This window comes from Pistacia vera, unplaced genomic scaffold (assembly GCF_008641045.1).
Source record: "Pistacia vera cultivar Batoury unplaced genomic scaffold, PisVer_v2 Contig338, whole genome shotgun sequence".
In the NCBI taxonomy this organism is placed as follows: domain Eukaryota; kingdom Viridiplantae; phylum Streptophyta; class Magnoliopsida; order Sapindales; family Anacardiaceae; genus Pistacia; species Pistacia vera.
This window is the reverse complement of record NW_022196155.1, coordinates 60,697-80,075: the sequence shown is the minus strand read 5'-3', so window position 1 is coordinate 80,075 and position 19,379 is coordinate 60,697. Positions and strand designations below refer to the sequence as shown.

The following is a 19,379-nucleotide window of genomic DNA, read 5'->3' as shown; positions in this document are numbered from 1 at the left end:
TATTAAACTGAGCAGGAACTCAGCTGGTATAACTGCATAAGTTGAAGTGTAGGAATTTTGTGACTGAACTGCATAAGTTGAAGTGCAGGAATTTTTGCTTTGAACTGCATAAGTTGAAGTGCAGAATTTTTGTGACTAAACTGCATAAGTTGAAGTGCAGGAATTTTTGTGGCTAAATTGCATAAGTTGAAGTGTAGGAATTTTTTGCTCTAAACTGCATAAGTTGAAGTGTAGGAATTTTGCTTTGAACTGCATAAGTTGAAGTGCAGGATTTTTTGTGACTAAACTGCATAAGTTGAAATGCGGGAATTTTTGCTTTGAACTACATAAGTTGAAGTGCAGAATTTTTTGTGACTAAACTGCATAAGTTGAAATGCAGGAATTTTTGTTGTTAAGATGAAGTGTAGGAATTTTTTTTTTGTGAAGTGAATTTTTTTTATCTAATGAAATGAAGAACAAAGAAGTGCAGAAACTGAGTCCAAAACAGAGCAGTGTTACTGAAACAAGACCAGTGGTTTAATTTACAGGGGGATGTTAGTCACAGCAGTTGAGTAGTTTGGTTTACAAGGGGATGTTAGTGATTCTTGGTGAAAAGAGTTAGGGTCTTCTTGTAATTTGTCTTTTGCTTTGCTTGTAACAGTGTCGTTTTGCTCTTGATGGTTTTTACATTGTTTGTAACGACACTTCAGCAACTTTACTTTTAGCTTATCTTCTTCAGCTCATTTTTGCTTAAGCTCGTTTTGGAGTATAAAGCATGAGTTGATTGTAATTGATTTTAGTTAATGAAAAACTAATTGAGATTCTTCTCTCTTTCATCATCTATTCCTCTTTGAGATTTACAAACCAAACTAGAGCCAAAGGACTAACGTCAATGGCTAGAGTTCCTAGTAACAATCTGTCAAACAAGAGTACAGAGAAGATGCTTAACAGCTCAACCAGTGCTCACTCTTGAATTTTCAGTTCCAGTCTTCAAGTCATCACTCCAAAGTTGACTAGAGATAATTATCGAGACAATTATCGTTTTAGAGGTCTCAAGTTCTCTCTACAGTAGGAGCTCACGATCTTGAAGAACACCTAACAGGTTTGATTCCATGTCCAGAACCTCTTATTGCTTGTGATGATGATTTGAAAGAGCTAAGCTCAAGTGAAATTAAGGAAACCCTAGGAAAAGAGAAGATTAATCCGGAGTATATAATTTGGAAAAAGACTGATAAGTTTCTTGTAACCTGGCTCCTAGCATCAATTTCTGAATGCATGTTTAGTCAAGTGTCGAAATGCAAGTTTTCTACTGATATCTGGTTCACAATTGAAAACGAGTTCTTGGCTGATTCTAAAGCTAGAGCTTTGAATTTGAAAAACCTGTTTCAAACCACACAAAAAGGCAATTTGAGTGTGAGTGAATATGTGAAAAAAATGAAAGGAATTGTTGAGAGTTTATCGTCCAGTGGTCAGATTATTTCAGATGAAGAAGTGTTACAGTATGTCTTAGATGGATTAGGTCTAGAGTTTGATGCGGTTGTCGTCAATCTGACTTCTGGGATTGAATCCAAGTTTGATTCAATTACTTTACAAGAGGCTCAATTCCTGTTGCAAAAATATGAACTGAGACTTGAGAAATTTAATTCTCCTGACTTTCCAAAGTGCTCAGTCAATGTGGCATCACTCAATCCAAACTTAACTAAGTCTCAGCTTCCTTATCACAACTCAACATTAGGACATTTAAATTTTGTTGAAGGTTCTTCTAGAAGTACTGGATCTGGACTTTTTGGATCAGTCAACCATAATGTTCCATTATAGAATGCTTTGTCTGTACCATCACAGAGTTATCCATTGACTGTTCGAGGTCTGCCAATAAATCAGAATTCTCCTCATTTCTTATATAAGGTTATAAGTCAGCTTTCAAATTTACCTGCCTATAGACCCTTTGGATATGTTGGAAATGGCAAAGGCAGGGGTAGAAACAATGGGAGAGGCAAACCAATTTGCCAAGTTTGTGGTAAAATGGGACACACAGCCATTCAGTGCTATCATCGTTACAACACCAGCTACAATGGCTCTTCATTCAACTATAATGGTTCTTCCCCACAGTTTAATACCAGTTATACTGGTGGTATCTCAGCTCACTTCAATTCACCACAGCAGGTTAATGGTTTTTCTCAAGATCTTGGTGTTAGTCTTGGCAGTGTTAACACTAATTCATTTGGTCAGATGTTTGGTCCTGGAAATAGTTCTTTTGACCATCATACACAGCAACATGGAAGCCACAATCACCAGTCTCAATAGTATCAGTCTGATCAGCAAAAGCAACTCTCTTACTCAACTCAACAGCCAGGTTTTAGGGTTCCCAATCCACAAATGCAACCCTCACAAATGCAACCTCCAAACCAAGCCTTTTTTGCTGCCCACTCAGCTACATCCTTTCCAAACAGGAACTCATTTCAGCCTACTATCATCACTTCCAACTCACCACCTGATCCAGCCTGGTATATGGACTCTAGTGCAACTGATCATGTTGTATCAGATCCAAATCAGTTAACAGCCAACCGTAACTATGATGGTAATGATCAACTACAAGTAGGCAATGGTGAGTCTCTAGACATTTCTCATGTTGGCTTTGCTTTGCTTCCTAGTTCCTTGCAATCTAAATGTGCTTACTTAAAAAATGTGCTTTGTGTGCCTAGGATTACAAAAAAAATTACTTAGTATCTCAAAACTTACCAAAGATAATAATGTTGTTGTTGAATTTGATTATGATTATTGCACTGTAAAGGACAAAGCTTCCAGAACAGTTCTGTTGCAGGGAGGACTTAAGGCTGGGCTGTATCAATTGCAAATACCATCTAACCTGTCATCATATAGTTCTCCTTCCCTGTTGTCACCTACTGTTACATCTAGTAGTCAGTCTGTTTCAGTTCCTCAAACTTACGTTACTGCTATTGAAAAAACATCCTTAGGACCTACTTTACATGAAGAAAATAAGGCTAGTTCGATTAATAATAGTTGTACTATGATTGAAATACAGTCTTCTAAAAACAGTTGTAAGTCAGAGGTCACTGACTCAAATTCTTGTAAACCATCTTTGTCTTGTAATGTGTCATCTTTAAATAAAACTTTGTTGCATTTACCTTGCTTGTTATCTTAGCAGTGTGATAAATTGAATGAAACCACCAATAATGCATCTTCTTTACATAATGCAACTCCATTTCATGATACATTTTCATTGCATAATTCATCATGTGCTTTTCAAGTTAGCAATAGTTCAGAAAATCAACTATCACTTTAGCATAATAGACTAGGACATCTGCATGCTCAATCATTACATAAGATCCTATCTTCTATGCAAAAAAAAAATCTATTGGTCATATGTCACAGTTACCCTTTTGTGATGCTTGTAAATTAGGTAAACTTCATAGGAATACCTTCCTGATTTCTCACTCTAAAGCCACTCATCCTCTTGAAATTGTTCATAGTGATGTTTGGGGTCCATCTCCAGTCCTTTCCTTAGAGGGATATAGATATTATGTCCATTTTATAGATGATTATAGTCGATTCACTTGGTTATTTCCCTTAAGAACAAAAGCTGAAGTTTATTCTGTGTTTGTCAAGTTTCATCACTTGGTCGAAAGGCAGTTTAATTGCAAGCTCAAATGCTTGCAATCAGACCAAGGTGGAGAATATAAGGGTCTCATTTCTTATCTTAGCACTGCCAGCATTCAATTTAGGCATTCGTGTGCATATGTTCATCAACAAAATGGGCGAAGTAAGAGAAAACATAGACATATTGCTGAAACTGGTCTTATCTTGTTAGCCCACACATCCATGCCTTTGCATTATTGGTGGTTGCATTTGATACAGCAGTGTTCCTTATAAACAAAATGCCTACATCTGTATTGAATTTTCTGTCACCATATGAAGTATTTTTTGCATCAAAACCATTATATTCTTCTCTTAAAACCTTTGGATGTGCTTGTTTTCCTTACCTTGGAGATTTTAATAAACACAAACTGAGTTTTCATTCTTCCAAATGTGTGTTTGTTGGTTATAGTCTTATTCACAAAGGATATAAGTGTGTCAATTCTGAAGGTAAAATGTTTATCATTCCAAATGTCCACTTTAATGAGTCTGAATTTCCATTTAAGAAGGATTTTGAGTCTCACTTTCATGGTATTTCCTCTTCAAAAACATCTTTAGAACAAGTCAAACATGTCAATCCTGATGATCCAATGACATATTTTCCTTTCACTGTAATGCCTGCTGCAACTGATCACAGCTCCGGCAGACAATCCTCATTGCATCATGACTGTTCTGTAGCTAATCCTTGCAGTGATAGTTTCAACAAATCAATCATTCCAACCCATGATAATATCTCTTCAAAAACAGACAGGTCTCAAATCTTAACCACCTTTCAAACTGTTTTACACACTTCTCCATCTACCCTTCATAAATTACCCACAAACTGTTCTTTTGCAATTGATCTCACCTATTACAAACTAGCAAATATTTCCAATTTTCAGTCAACCAACCCAGGGACATTATCCTCTTGTCCACTTGTAGTTGATCTAACATCATCACAGCTTCAAACAGAACACATTAATCAAGATACTTCAGTCCCTAATTTACAAAGCCACACTAATCAGCCACCCTCCAACGAAAATTCAACAATCTATTCTTACCAACATCACACAGAACCAGCCTACTCTTCCTAACATCAAACAGAACCAGCCCACTCTCACCAACATCAACCAACACCAACCTGCCCTCACAAGTCACAACTAAATCAGACTCAATCTTCCAACACTCATCCTATGCTCACTCATTCAAAGACTACTGAACAAACAACCACAACCTTCCTTTCTTCCAAATCATCAGTCATATAACCAGAACCTAATTCCATACCTGAAGTTTTGGCTAGTGTTGATTGGAAAAATGCTATGCAAGATGAGTTTGATGCACTCTTAAGGAACAATACTTGGACTCTTGTTCCTAAAACTTCTGATATGAATTTTGTTGGAAATAAGTGGGTATTTAGAACCAAGTTTCATGCTGATGGTACTTTACAAAAATATAAAGCTAGGTTGGTAGCAAAAGGGTTTCAGCAAACTCCTGGGTTAGATTATTTTGAAACCTTTAGTCCAATCATTAAACCATGCACTATTCGCATTATTTTTACGCTTGCTATTTCTTATGGCTGGGACATACAGCAGATTGATGTAAATAATGCCTTTTTGAATGGAACATTGATTGAAATTGTTTACATGCAACAACCTGCTGGGTTTGAGAGTTCAACCTGTCCTTTACATGTTTGTAAGCTTAATAAAGCTTTGTATGGCTTGAAACAAGCTCCAAGGGCCTAGTTTGACAGATTGAAGCAAGCATTACTGGAAAAAGGTTTCCAAAATTCAGTTTCTGACTCCAGTTTGTTCATTCTTAAAGAGCCAGACCAAGTTCTTTATGTGCTCATCTATGTTGATGACATTTTGATAACTGGATCCAGCAACTCTTCCATTAGCAAGTTGGTTCTTGATTTAAATGATCAATTTGCACTAAAAACCTTGGGATCAGTCACATATTTCTTGGGGTTGGAAGCTACAAGAACAGATGAAGGAATTCACTTAAGGCAGTCCAAATATGTCATTGATTTGCTTATCAAGACAAAAATGCAAGATGCTCATTCTTGTCTTACTCCCATGGCTGTTGGGACAAAACTTTTTGTTGGTGATAGTGAATTATTTAAGGAGCCCATTCTCTATCGTAGCACCATTGGAGCATTACAGTACTTAACGTTAACAAGGCCTGACATTAGCTTTACAGTCAATAAGCTAAGCCAATTCCTTCAAGCTCCAACAGAATTTCAGTTGCAAGCTTGTAAACGTGTGTTGAGATACATTAAAGGCATTTCTTTCCATGGTCTTCTTTTCAAACCAGCTGCCTCATTGTGTGTTGAATGTTATGCTGATGCGGATTGGGATAGTAATTTGGATGATAGAAGATCCACAAGTGGGTATTGCGTGTATCTTGGTCCCAATCTAGTGTAATGGAGTTCTCGTAAGCAAAAGGTGGTTGCACTATCATCCACCGAAGCTGAATATAGGGCTTTAGCTCAAACAGCAACTGAATTAGCATGGTTGAATAGCTTATTTTCTGAATTAGATGTGAAGTTGAACTCCATTCCTATAATTTGGTGCGATAACATAAGTGCAAGAGCTTTGGCAGCAAATCCGGTTTTTCATGCTAGAACAAAGCATATCGAGATAGATGCCCACTATATAAGGGATCNGTTGATGACATTTTGATAACTGGATCTAGCAACTCTTCCATTTGCAAGTTGGTTCTTGATTTAAATGATCAATTTGCACTAAAAACCTTGGGATCAGTCACATATTTCTTGGGGTTGGAAGCTACAAGAACAGATGAAGGAATTCACTTAAGGCAGTCCAAATATGTCACTGATTGCCTATCAAAACAAAAATGCAAGATGCTCATTCTTGTCCTACTCCCATGGCTGTTGGGACAAAACTTTTTGTTGGTGATAGTGAATTATTTAAGAAGCCCAGTCTCTATCGTAGCACCATTGGAGCATTACAGTACTTAACGTTAACAAGGGCTAACATTAGCTTTACAGTTAATAAGTTAAGCCAATTCCTTCAAGCTCCAACAGAATTTAAGTGGCAAGCTTGTAAACATGTGTTAAGATACATTAAAGGCACTTCTTTCCATGGTTTTCTTTTCAAACCAGCTGCCTCATTGTGTGTTGAATGTTATGCTGATGCGGATTGGGGTAGTAATTTGGATGATAGAAGATCCACAAGAAGGTATTGCATGTATCTTGGTCCCAATCTAGTGCAATGGAGTTCGCGTAAGCAAAAAGTGGTTGCACTATCATCCACCGAAGCTAAATATAGGGCTTTAGCTCAAACAACAACTGGTATGGCTGAATAGCTTATTTTCTGAATTAGATGTGAAGTTGAATTCCATTCCCATAATTTGGTGCGATAACATAAATGCAGGAGCTTTGGCAGCCAATCTTGTTTTTTATGCTAGAACAAAGCATATCGAGATAGATGCCCACTATATAAGGGATCAAGTATTAGCCAAAAAGGTTCTCGTACAATATGTTCCGTCCAAGTTACAAATTGCTGATGTTTTGACAAAGGCTCTTTCTATCTCACAGTTTCAGGAATTAAAATAAAAGCTTACAGTGGTTTCAGTACACTTGGCAACTGAGTCATGAAGTGCACTATTTTTTTTTTTTTTTTTGCTAAAAACCTGTCTACTGATCTGACTGCTATTATGGTCGGTTTGTTGAGTTGCTGATGTTGTGTAGTTGTTGTAGCTTGAAGCTCAGTGCAGGAATTAAAATGGCATGGTTATATAAATTGCTCAGTTACGATGGTGTGATACAGATTTGGTTGGTGGTTGATGCTGACTGATTTTGCTATTGAATGTTGCTAAAGTAATGCTGGTTGATTTTGCTGGTTAACTTTGCTGGTTGATACTGGTTGATTGTCACTGGAGTGCTACTGGTTGATGATGCTATTGATGCTAGGATGAGAACATGCTGAACTGCATAATTTGAGTGTAGGAACCTTGATCTGAAGCAGTCTGCAGGAAGCAGACATGTTTACTGAAAAGTCTATTCATGGTTGGTTATTGCTGTTTTTAATAAAGAGCAGTCTATCCATGGTTATTAAACTGAGCAGGAACTCAGTTGGTATAATTGCATAAGTTGAAGTGTAGGAATTTTGTGACTGAACTGCATAAGTTGAAGTGTAGGAACCTTGATCTGAAGCATTCTGCAGGAAGCAGACATGTTTACTGAAAAGTCTGTTCATGGTTAGTTATTGCTGTTTTTAATACAGAGCAGTCTATCCATGGTTATTAAACTGAGCAGGAACTCAGCTGGTATAACTGCATAAGTTGAAGTGTAGGAATTTTGTGACTGAACTGCATAAGTTGAAGTGCAGGAATTTTTGCTTTGAACTGCATAAGTTGAAGTGCAGAATTTTTGTGACTGAACTGCATAAGTTGAAGTGCATGAATTTTTGTGGCTAAATTGCATAAGTTGAAGTGTAGGAATTTTTTGCTCTAAACTGCATAAGTTGAAGTGTAGGAATTTTGCTTTGAACTGCATAAGTTGAAGTGCAGGATTTTTTGTGACTAAACTGCATAAGTTGAAATGCGGGAATTTTTGCTTTGAACTACATAAGTTGAAGTGCAGAATTTTTTGTGACTAAACTGCATAAGTTGAAGTGCAGGAATTTTTGTTGTTAAGATGAAGTGTAGGAATTTTTTTTTTTCTAGTGAAATGAAGAACAAAGAAGTACAGAAACTGAGTCCAAAACAGAGCAGTGTTACTGAAACAAGACCAATGGTTTAATTTACCAGGGGAAGTTAGTCACAACAGTTGAGTAGTTTGGTTTACAAGGGGATGTTAGTGATTCTTGGTGAAAAACACAGATGTATGGTTTAAAGGGAAGTGTTTGTCATAAAATGAAGAGTTGAGGGTCTTCTTGTAATTTGTCTTTTGCATTGTTTGTAACGGTGTCGTTTTGCTCTTGATGGTTTTTACATTGTTTGTAACGACAACAACTTTACTTTCAGCTTATCTTCTTCAGCTCATTTTTGCTTAAGCTCGTTTTGGAGTATAAAGCTGTTGAAAAATGGCTTTTAGCAAAATCATATGGGGTAGAAATGATAATTGAGAAAGGTTTAGGGACTTATATGTAACAGGCCAAAAAAGGTTAGTTTGTCCCACATTGATTAGGATTGAAAAGTGGGAAACTTTTGGGGCTTATATATAAGGACCCAAATCATTGTTATTAGGCATCCCAAGTTGTAATTCCATTATACTTCTTTTGTTTAGGGTTCTTTCTTTAAGGACCCTTTAGTTTGTAAGTTTTGTTGTATCTCCCTTTTGTTTTGGGTATGTGTGGTTTGCCAAAACGTTTGTAATGTTTTGGAGATAGTGGAGTTTTCTTTGCAGTGCCCGAGGACGTAGGTTTCATACCGAACCTCGTTAATTCCTGGATTCTTTATTTTTGCATTTAATTTTGGTTATTTATTTATGCTTTACTACTTGTTATTATTATATTCAAAAGCTAGCGTTAGAGTTTATGTTTCCTGCATAACAAGTGGTATGAGCCTAGGTTTGGGATAGTGAGTAGCTATTTGTATGGTTATATGCATGTCTAGGAAATTTGTCAAAAGATGATAAAAGTCTAAGGAGACTGGATTTTAAGTGGGACTATTTGTGACCCCTCCATTGTTTCCTGGGAATTTTCCTGGTGGTATTTAATCGTTTTAGCACTTACTACTACCTAGGGCTATTGTTGATTTGTGGTTAGCTATTGAATATAATAATTTGTGGAGCTTAGTTATGTGAATTTTGTTTACCAAGCAACTGAGTAAGGCATAAATGGCATCATCGTGCGGTATCACCGTCTGCGGCACCACCATCCACACCAGTAAAGATGATAACGGTTTCAAATGCAAAAATTGATGTTGAAAATTTGATGGCCAAAATAATTTTGGCTTGTGGCAGAGTGAGGTAATGGATAGATATGTTTACAAGTCCTAAAACACTTTTAAACATGTGGAAAGGAATTACAAGTCCTAAACAACTTGCTAATTCGGTTGAATCAAAGAGTTTCATTCCAAGTCCTAAAACACTTGGATTGTGGAGTGTGGAAAGCATTGGAGGAGATTGGCCCAAGCAAGTTCCAAGGGGAGAGAGCCCAAGCACTTCGGCCCAAACCATTCCAAGTCCAAGCCCAACAAGGAAGCTCAAGTCCACCAAGAGATAAGCCCAAGTGTTGAAGTGAACCCATTCGGCCCAATTCTCATTTAAAGGGGAAAGTCCACTGAACCCTTATTGGATCATTTGCAAGATCTTCAAGGCCCAATCTCTTACACCCTTATTAGTAGACTTGATTAGGATCATTGATCAAGTTTTGGGCTAATAAAGTGAGTTTTTTTCAACTATGGGGTGGTTAAAGACAGAACCTTAGAATTAGGGATCATGTCCCTTTTGCATTAAATGGGTATGGCCTTATTTTTGAATGGAAGGCTTGTAATTATTTTGTGTAATTTTTATTATTTTCATTTTCTTGTATTGTAATGTTGATTACACTTTTACCTTGTAATTGCCTATATAAGGCAGCTATTCTCCTTGTAAAGTAGTTCATGCAATATCAAAAACTTGGTTTAACCATTGAGAGAACTTTGTGTTCTTATTGAGATTTCTTTATCCAAGTCTTGGCAAGGAGATTTGGTGGTGAATCGATTCAAGTTGGTGGAGAATTCCTTTATGCTTGAAGTGTTCATTCTTGTCTTAACCTAAAATTGCAAGTAAGTGTGACATTGCTTCCATTTGTGTTTGGCCGAATTTGAGCTTGAGTTTAGGGCATATTTTTGTGTTGTTTGTTGTTGCAAATTGGTTGGATTTGGATCATTTGGTATCAGAGCTTAGGTTGTGAATTGGAGTAGGATTGATTTAGGATTGATTGAATGAAGTTGGCCAAATTTGGAACCATTACATTGCCGGATTTGGAGTTCTTAGCTTAAGTGTTTTCAAAATTTCTCTTTGTTACAAGTGATTGAACCATTTTCTCTCTCATCAAACACTATTCCCCAACCAAATCCCTTACACCTTGTTCCCTTCTAACCAAACCCATTGCCACCTCACTCAAACCCTAACCAATTCCCTCCAAAGTCAACTAAACTCATTCCTTCACAACCAAACCAAACCCTTAAACCCAAACCCTAAACCCTGAACCCTAAACACAATTAAATTAACCTAATCTCATCTCCATAAACACCATTCCTTAGCCTAATCACAAAAATACTATTCACAAAACACTATTCACAGAATACTTACACTTAACCAAAATCACCAAAACTCATACACTTGACCTTTCCCTCCCATTTTCCATTTTTCTTTAACATTCAAAAAGTTACTGTTCATCCGGAGTTACTGTTCACAGTAGCTAAACTTTCAAAATTCTCATGGCAAACAAGTCTCCTTCCTCCCCAATTCCACCCCCAACACCATGGGAAAGTGCCAACAAAAGAATTCAAGAAGAACTTGATGAAGTAAAAAGAAATATGTCAAGCATGATGGAATTGATGGTTAACATGTCTAAGGACATTGCCAACCTTTCACAACCCAAACCCACTTTTGAGGAAACCCCACAACCACCCCTACGGGATGGTCGCCCACACTACCACCAACGAACCATCCTTTGGACACCATTGTATATGGAAAACCTAGGAGATAGTAATGATTCATCTAGTGAATCTGAAGTGACTAGGAGGAGAAGGTTTGATGATGATAGGGGTCTTAAAGTAGACTTACCCGAATTCAATGGAAGTTTTGACCCAAATGACTTCATTGATTGGTTGCATGAGATTGAGCGGGTATTTGAATTTAAGTGCTAAAATGATGAAAAGAAGTGTAAAGTAGCCATATTAAAGTTTAAGGAGTATGCCTCCTTGTGGTGGGAAAATACAAGGAAGAAGAGAGAAAGAGAAGGGAAGACTAGAATTAGATCATGGGAGAAATTGAAGAGAGTGTTGAAGAAAACTTTCTTGCCCGATAATCACAAACAAGACCTTTATCTTAAGCTCTATAATTTGAAGCAAGGAGATAGAAAAGTTGAGGAGTATATTCGGGAGTTTGAAGGGTTGATGTTGAGAAGTGATATTCCCGAAGAGAAAGAGCATACAATTGCAAGGTTTACCAGTGGTTTGAGTAAGGACATTGCATACAAGCTTGAGTTGCAAGTTTACCATTCCTTTGGGGATGTTCGCAAGCTGTCCACAAGGATTGAAAAGCACTTGAAGAGCATGAAGTCCTTGGCCCACAAGAAACTCTTTAAGGAAAGTAACTACCAAAGGGGTTCACCTTCCTACACCAAACCATATGTGGCACCTACGGCTTATGATAAGAACAAAGCCAATGAAACACCAAAGGAGAAAACAGGTTTTGTGAAGAATGATGCTCCACGGCCTGATTTGAAGAACAAGAAATTTTTCAAGTGTCAAGGTTATGGTCACTTCCAAGCAAATTGTCCAAACCGAAGAGTTATGACTCTTAGAGAGATAAATGAGATTGATGATGCTTGTCAAAAGGATTCTAGTGAAGAAGAGGAAGTAGATAAGAGTGAGAATGAGGTTATTGAGGAAGCTAATAGTGGAGAGATGCTTATGCTCAAGAAGTTGCTACATACTCAAGTAAACCCCCAAGAGAACCAAAGGGAGAACTTGTTNGAAGAGTTGAACTTAGATGATGAACAATGGACAAGGATTTTTAAAATTTTATGTATCACTGTAGAATTTCAAGAAAAATCTAGAGAAATGAAGAAAAATCGCAGAGAAGAGTTGGGAGAGAAAAACTGTTGTAACAAACTTAAATTTTTGGTAAAGTGTTCATTTAATGAGTTGAAAATGCGTGCGACACAATTATACTACTGTTGGTGCTAAAACATACCGTTTACATAACTCTTCAGAGTTTACAAAATAACCCAAGCCATCTTTTACATTCTTACAATTACACCCCAAGTTTCTACAAAACTAAGCAAACAGAAACTGCACTAAAACATAGAACTGAAAAACAGAGTTTTAGAGTCGGGCACCTAAACTTTATATCACAATAATCACAATGTTTAGTTTGTGAATCATTGTTGAAAATCTGTGTTACAGGCTTTAGAAAATTCATCCATGGCTTTTGCATTTACCGTCCATGGATTTTGCTTTTACTGTGGGCTGAGATTTCCAACTTGGCTAATATTTAATTTGGGGTTTTAAGTGTTTTAATATTTTTGGTAACATGGATCGGAAGGAAAAGAAGAAAATGTTAAATAAAAATTAATTAGAGAATTTTGAGCGTTTATTTTATTAGTGCTACATGTCAAAGAATGGAAAAAAGTTTAGGTAAAGCTCAAGTTAGGAAAGGATCCTCATCCTTTTTTAATCCGGTACTGAACCAGATAAAATGTTTGTGGAGCAGTTTTGATAAGTATTATAATTGTAATATGGAATAATGAGTTGTGACAAAAACTAGTAGGTGTTTTATAAACTTCACAGTTCTCTACATGCTAAAATAAACATAATTTTGCTTTGATATATTATTATTAGAATAAAATTATATAATAAACCTTTTATATAAATTTATTTATATATGTAATTAGTTTTGTCAACTTATGAAGTTATGTGCACACATGCATTTTTGATATTTGCACATTTATTTGGTTAAGCTCAATCATGTTTGGAGTTTACACATGTCATCACATTCTGCATTGATGTATTCAAATTTCCTTAGTCTGATTTTATTGCAAGATATGTGGTACATTAGAGTCAGATGTGTAAACAGTCATACTTTAGTACATATGTTGAGTTTTCATTGGCTGTTAGGATTTTATCTAGGGTTGAAATATGCATGAGTAGTCCAAATACAGGTGTCAAATATTTCAAATGTGGTCCTAGAAATTTGTTTTGCTTTTGGAAATGGTTCTAACAAGTTGTTGAAACTTTCCTTAAATAGCTAATCATGTGTAAGGCTTTGTCGGTTGGTTGTCTGAGGATTTCTTACACAATGATTCTTTATAAACTTTTACATCCTTGCATTTACGGTTGAACATGAATATTCCTCTTGTTGTTCTCAGAAAATCCTTAAGAGGTTTTATTCACCTTAGGTCAGGTTCCTTTGTTGTTTATAGTCCTCAAAATATTTATCTAATCTTGGTTGTTTGAGTGTGTTGAAACATGGTTCCATTGATGAAAGCTTGAAGGGGTTTCAAGTGTGGAGTTGAAGGTTGTCTTCGGAATTGAAGCTTGAGTGGAGCTCGAGCTATCCAAGAGGTTTCTTGCATTCAAGCAAGTTTTGGCAAGACGGTGGATCATCCAAAGGGTGAAGTTAGAGTGTGGTGAAAACATGGAGTGTTTTACATTTGTTTGCTTAACTTCAACTTTGTAATGAACCTTGAATGTTTCCTATAATGGATTTGCTTTGTCTGGACTTAGTCTCATGAATGTAGGTTGTTAGTCGAACCATGTATATATGCTTGTATGCTTTATTTATACTTATGGTTGATATGATGAATATGTTGAATAACCATACCGACAAGCACCGATCAACACTTTCCACAAGAGTTTAATTAACTTGTTTATACTTAAACTTTCAATATAAAGTATTGATATACTATAACATGATTTAATGACTTAAATTTAAAAATAAATTAAACAAAATAATAAGAGATGATAAGCAGATAAATTTTTATTATAGTAAAATGCGATGTTACACCACAAAAGGCAGACAATTCATTGAATCTCTTCAATATATATAATTAATCTTTTCTTCGCAATATCGTCTCTTGTGCGATTTGGTTATTTCAACATACAACTTCGACATTTCCCACAGGCTAAGAAGATGGCGTCTCGGCGTTCCTAGAAATCAATCCCAGAAAGCTAAGAGCATGATATGTGTTAGAAGTTTGATAACTCCTTTTGGTGTTAGATTACCCATTTTAAGTGCAGCATAATATTTTTACCAAGTAGATTAGGAGATTTCATATTTGAACATTTCATCCACAAGTGCATAAAGTAAAGAACACAGTCATTTACATGGTTCGGCTAAAATCCACTTTTAGCCTATATCCATGGAACCTTGTCCAGATCAAAGTAATCCACTAAGTTAAAAACACATTACAAGATAATGTTCAAAGTTGATCCAAGATACAGTAAAAAGAACTCCCTATTCAACCTTAGACTTAGCACCACACTCTAAATCTTTAACGTGTTGAAACTCCTTAGACCTTCTTCACACCAGGAACACACCCGAGAGCAGCTTGTAAACCACCAAGCTTCAAGCACTGACGCCAAGCACCAACGTCAGCAAAGGAACCACATTCCAACAACCGTCAAGACAATTAATGATATGGTGAGGTTTTGGTACAAAAATGAAATGAACCTATGAACCTTTTAAGAGAAATATACTCTAAGAAACTTCAGAGTACAAAGAAAAATAAAAGATCAAAATGTCAGATTCAAACACACAAGAAAGATATTATATAGTGTAGGGTTTCTTGTTCAACACATTTGTGCCACGCCAGCCAACAAATGGCTAACCCATGTTTGTCCAAATAAGGAAAGTATCCATTCTTTTGGTTTGTGCCACAAAACAAATTGGGAAAAGCATTTTTATTCTCTAGGACCATTTAAGGATAATATGACACATGTAAAAGGTCCTAAAAAGGTAGCAACAAAGATAAATAAATATCTTTGCCACTTTATCAGACATGCAACTCGCGGAAACACAAACTGTTGTGCATACACACTCGATACAAAACAAGCCAAGACATAAGTCTGGCAACCAGTGTGCACATAAAACTATTATGCACACACAAGACATACGAAACAAGCCACGTCATAAGATTGGCAACCAGTGTGCATATAAAACTGCTGTGCACACACAAGTCATAAGTTTGACAAACATGAATATTCTACAATATGAGAAAAGCAAGAAAATAATATTGAAATTAGTCTCTTGTTTTGTTACTGTTAGGGCCAAAAATCGTCCTTGGCCCAAATAGGGAAACAGGACCACTAGTGAAGAAAAGACCAGGCCCAGTCCTAAAGAGGCCCAAACCAGATTAGTCCCATTTGATATGAGGTACGGCCGACCCAAACCATCTGGGCATGGGCCTCCTAGTTCCAGCTCACCTCTTGGGCCAATAGGCGATTTCAGAGCCCACGGCCCCCATTGATCATTTTCCTATTCCTGTTCAATCTACTATTCGAAGTCACTTTCCTGTTCCTGATCTCTTCCCTATTCGAAAGTTACTTTCCTGATCAGAATCACTTTCCTATCCGGAAACTGGAAAGACAGCTTACCACTGCCCTAATTCTTCTAGGGTTTGCATCAGAGTCATATTAGGACTCCTACTCCTACTAGGATTGGGAGACCAAATAGTCACTATATAGACAGAGGCCAGCCCTCTTACAAAGGGCACGACATTACACATTCACACCCGAAGCTCCTACTTGAGAGCTTTACATCACCGTCGTAGTCACAGTCTCCGACTAGACTTCCAGTAACCTTTCTATTCCCTAGCCCTCACTATACTAGCCTCTTTCAGCCTTGCTGACTTAAGCGTCGAAGTGCCTATGGCAAACACCACCCCGATGTTTCCCATTCGATTCACGCGTGTGTTTCTCTACGTGTGCAGGTGCAGCAGATCGCTAGTGGCCTCAACCTCATGGGATCAGACCCTCCTTCCATACAGGTAGATTTTTACGTCTACAGTTACCCGTTGCTATTACTGTTTCTATAGTTGTTTCTGTATTGATCCTCCCGAAATTAGCAAACAAAATATTGATTGATGGTCCACGTTCTAGTTGCCTTTGCTATAGACTCTACAAACATAGTTATATTGTCTTTTTAAAAAAATAAATATATATATTAAAAACTGAGGTATCTATGCACAATTACCAACCTAATCTGCCTAATCCTCAAGGCCACTGAACACCCTATAAATCCAATAAACTAAGGTAATTACGCAAATGTGGTAGGTGTCTCTCCTATGACTTGAACACAAAACCTCCTAGATATAGCTAACCCCAGTGGTTAAAGGGTTTGTCATCCAGCCACAAGGGGAGAGGTTATATTATCACTTTTAATTGGGTACTGACCTGATAAGTATAATCACTTATAATTGTGCTATGGAATAATGAGTTGTGACAAAAATTTATATGTGCTTGATAAATTTTATTTCTAAATTTCTTATGCTTTTTTCTGAATTAATTAGTATTTATTATTGCATGTTAGCGCGCCAATGTTTTACAAGAGTACTAGTATACAGTACACATCCCAAAATCTACATCACAAATGATGTGTTATTTTATTTGGTAATGTAATGTCAGTCACCTACTCACCATTCCATTTAACTCTTAGCGGGTGTTTGGTTAGGGGTTCATTAAGAGTACTGAGGTGATGTCATCTTATATTACTAGATTACCACGTTTGGTTGTTAAGTAATATAAGATTCCAGTTATCTTCCAAAACCAATAGTAATTACTGTTGGTCATATAGGAGGTAATTGATCCAAATCCAACCAATTTGCAACAACAAACAACACAAAAATATGCTCTAAACTCAAGCTCAAATTCGGCCAAACACAAATGGAAGCAAATGTCACACTTATTTGCAATTTTAGGTTAAGACAAGAATGAACACTTCAAGCATAAAGGAATTCTCCACCAACTTGAATCGATTCACCACCAAATCTCCTTGCCAAGACTTGGATAAAGAAATCTCAATAAGAACACAAAGTCTCTCAATGGTTAAACAAGTTTTTGATATTTCATGAACTACTTTTACAAGGAGAATAGTTGCCTTATATAGGCAATTACAAGGTTAAAAGTGTAATCAACAATACAATACAAGAAAATGAAAATAATAAAAATTACACAAAAAATTACAAGCCTTCCATTCAAAAATTAAGGCCATACCCATTTAATGCAAAGGGACATGAATCCCTAATTCTAGGGTTCATGTCTTTAACCACCCATTAGTTGAAAAAACTCACTTTATTAGCCCAAAACTTGATCAATGATCCTAATCAAGTCTACTAATAAGGGTGTAAGAGATTGGGCTTGAAGATCTTGCAAATGGATCCAATAAGGGTTCAAGTGGACTTCCCCTTTGAATAGAATTGGGCCGAATGGGTTACTTCAACACTTGGGCTTCTCTCTTGTGGGACTTGAGCTTCCTTTGTTGGGCTTGGACTTGGAATGGTTTGGGCCGAAGTGCTTGGGCTCTCTCTCTCCCTTTGGAACTTGCTTGGGCCGAATCTCCTCCAATGCTTTCCACACTCCACAATCCAAGTTTTTAGGACTTGGAATGAAACTCTTTGATTCAACCGAATTAGCAAGTGTTTTAGGACTTGTAATTCCTTGTACTCATGTTTACAAGTGTTTTAGGATTGTAAACGGATCATTGAACTTTGTGTTCTTATTGAGATTTCTTTATCCAAGTCTTGGCAAGGAGATTTGGTGGTGATCGATTCAAGTTGGTGGAGAATCCTTTATGCTTGAAGTGTTCATTCTTGTCTTAACCAAAATTGCAGTAAGTGTGACATTTGCTTCCATTTGTGTTTGGCCGAATTTGAGCTTGAGTTTAGGCATATTTTTTTTGTGTTGTTTGTTGTTGCAAATTGGTTGGATTTGGATCATTTGGTATCAGAGCTTAGGTTGTGAATTGGAGTAGGATTGATTGAATGAAGTTGGCCGGATTTTGGAGTCTACATTGCCGGATTTGGAGTTCTTTGGCCTAAGTGTTTTCAAAATTTTTCTTTGTTACAAGTGATTGAACAATTTTTCTCTCTCATCAAACATTATTCCCCAACCAAATCTCTTACACCTTGTTCCCTTCTAACCAAACCCATTGCCACCTCACCCAAACCCTAACCAATTCCCTCCAAAGTCAACTAAACCCATTCCTTCACAACCAAACCAACCCTTAACCAAACCTTAAACCCTTAACTCAAACCCTAAACCCTAAACACAAACCCTAAACATAATTAACTAACCTAATCTCATCTCCATAAACACCATTCCTTAGCCTAATCACAAAAATACTATTCACAGAATACTATTCATAGAACACTATTCACAGAATACTTACACTTAACCAAAATCACCAAAACTCATACACTTGACCTTTCCCTCCCATTTTCCATTTTTCTTTAACTTTCAAAAAGTTACTGTTCATCCTGAGTTACTGTTCACAGTAGCTAAACTTTCAAAATTCTCATGGCAAACAAGTCCCCTTCCTCCCCAATTCCACCCCCAACACCATGGGAAAGTGCCAACAAAAAAATTCAAGAAGAACTTGATGAAGTAAAGAGAAATATGTCAAGCATGATGAAATTGATGGTTAACATGTCTAAGGACATTGCCAACCTTTCACAATCCAAACCCACATTTGAGGAAACCCCACAACCACCCCCACGGGATGGTCGCCCACACTACCACCAGCGAACCATCCTTAGGACACCATTGTATATGGAAAACCTTGGAGATAGTAATGATTCATCTAGTGAATCCGAAGTGCCTAGGAGGAGAAAGTTTGATGATGATAGGGGTCTTAAAGTAGACTTACCCGAATTCAATAGAAGTCTTGACCCAAATGACTTCATTGATTGGTTGCATGAGATTGAGCGGGTATTTGAATTTAAGGGCTACAATGATGAAAAGAAGTGTAAAGTAGCCATATTAAAGTTCAAGGACTATGCCTCCTTGTGGTAGGAAAATACAAGAAAAAAGAGAGAAAGATAAGGGAAGACTATAATTAGATCATGGGAGAAATTGAAGAGAGTGTTGAA

At 36.8% G+C, this 19,379-nt stretch overlaps 1 protein-coding gene across 1 annotated transcript; it reads left to right on the top strand.

Annotated features, from left to right (window-relative positions):
• Nucleotides 1-6,468: 6,468 nt before the first annotated feature.
• On the top strand, nucleotides 6,469-6,939 carry LOC116138123 (secreted RxLR effector protein 161-like). Its single transcript, XM_031423870.1, has one exon. It carries the CDS (start codon nucleotides 6,469-6,471, stop codon nucleotides 6,937-6,939), a length of 471 nt encoding a protein of 156 aa, XP_031279730.1.
• The last annotated feature ends 12,440 nt before the right edge of the window (nucleotides 6,940-19,379 follow it).

What these genes read in the sequence shown, in the direction of transcription:
- LOC116138123 (XM_031423870.1), top strand. Translation starts at nt 6,469, where the DNA reads ATGCAAGATGCTCATTCTTGTCCTACTCCCATGGCTGTTGGGACAAAA.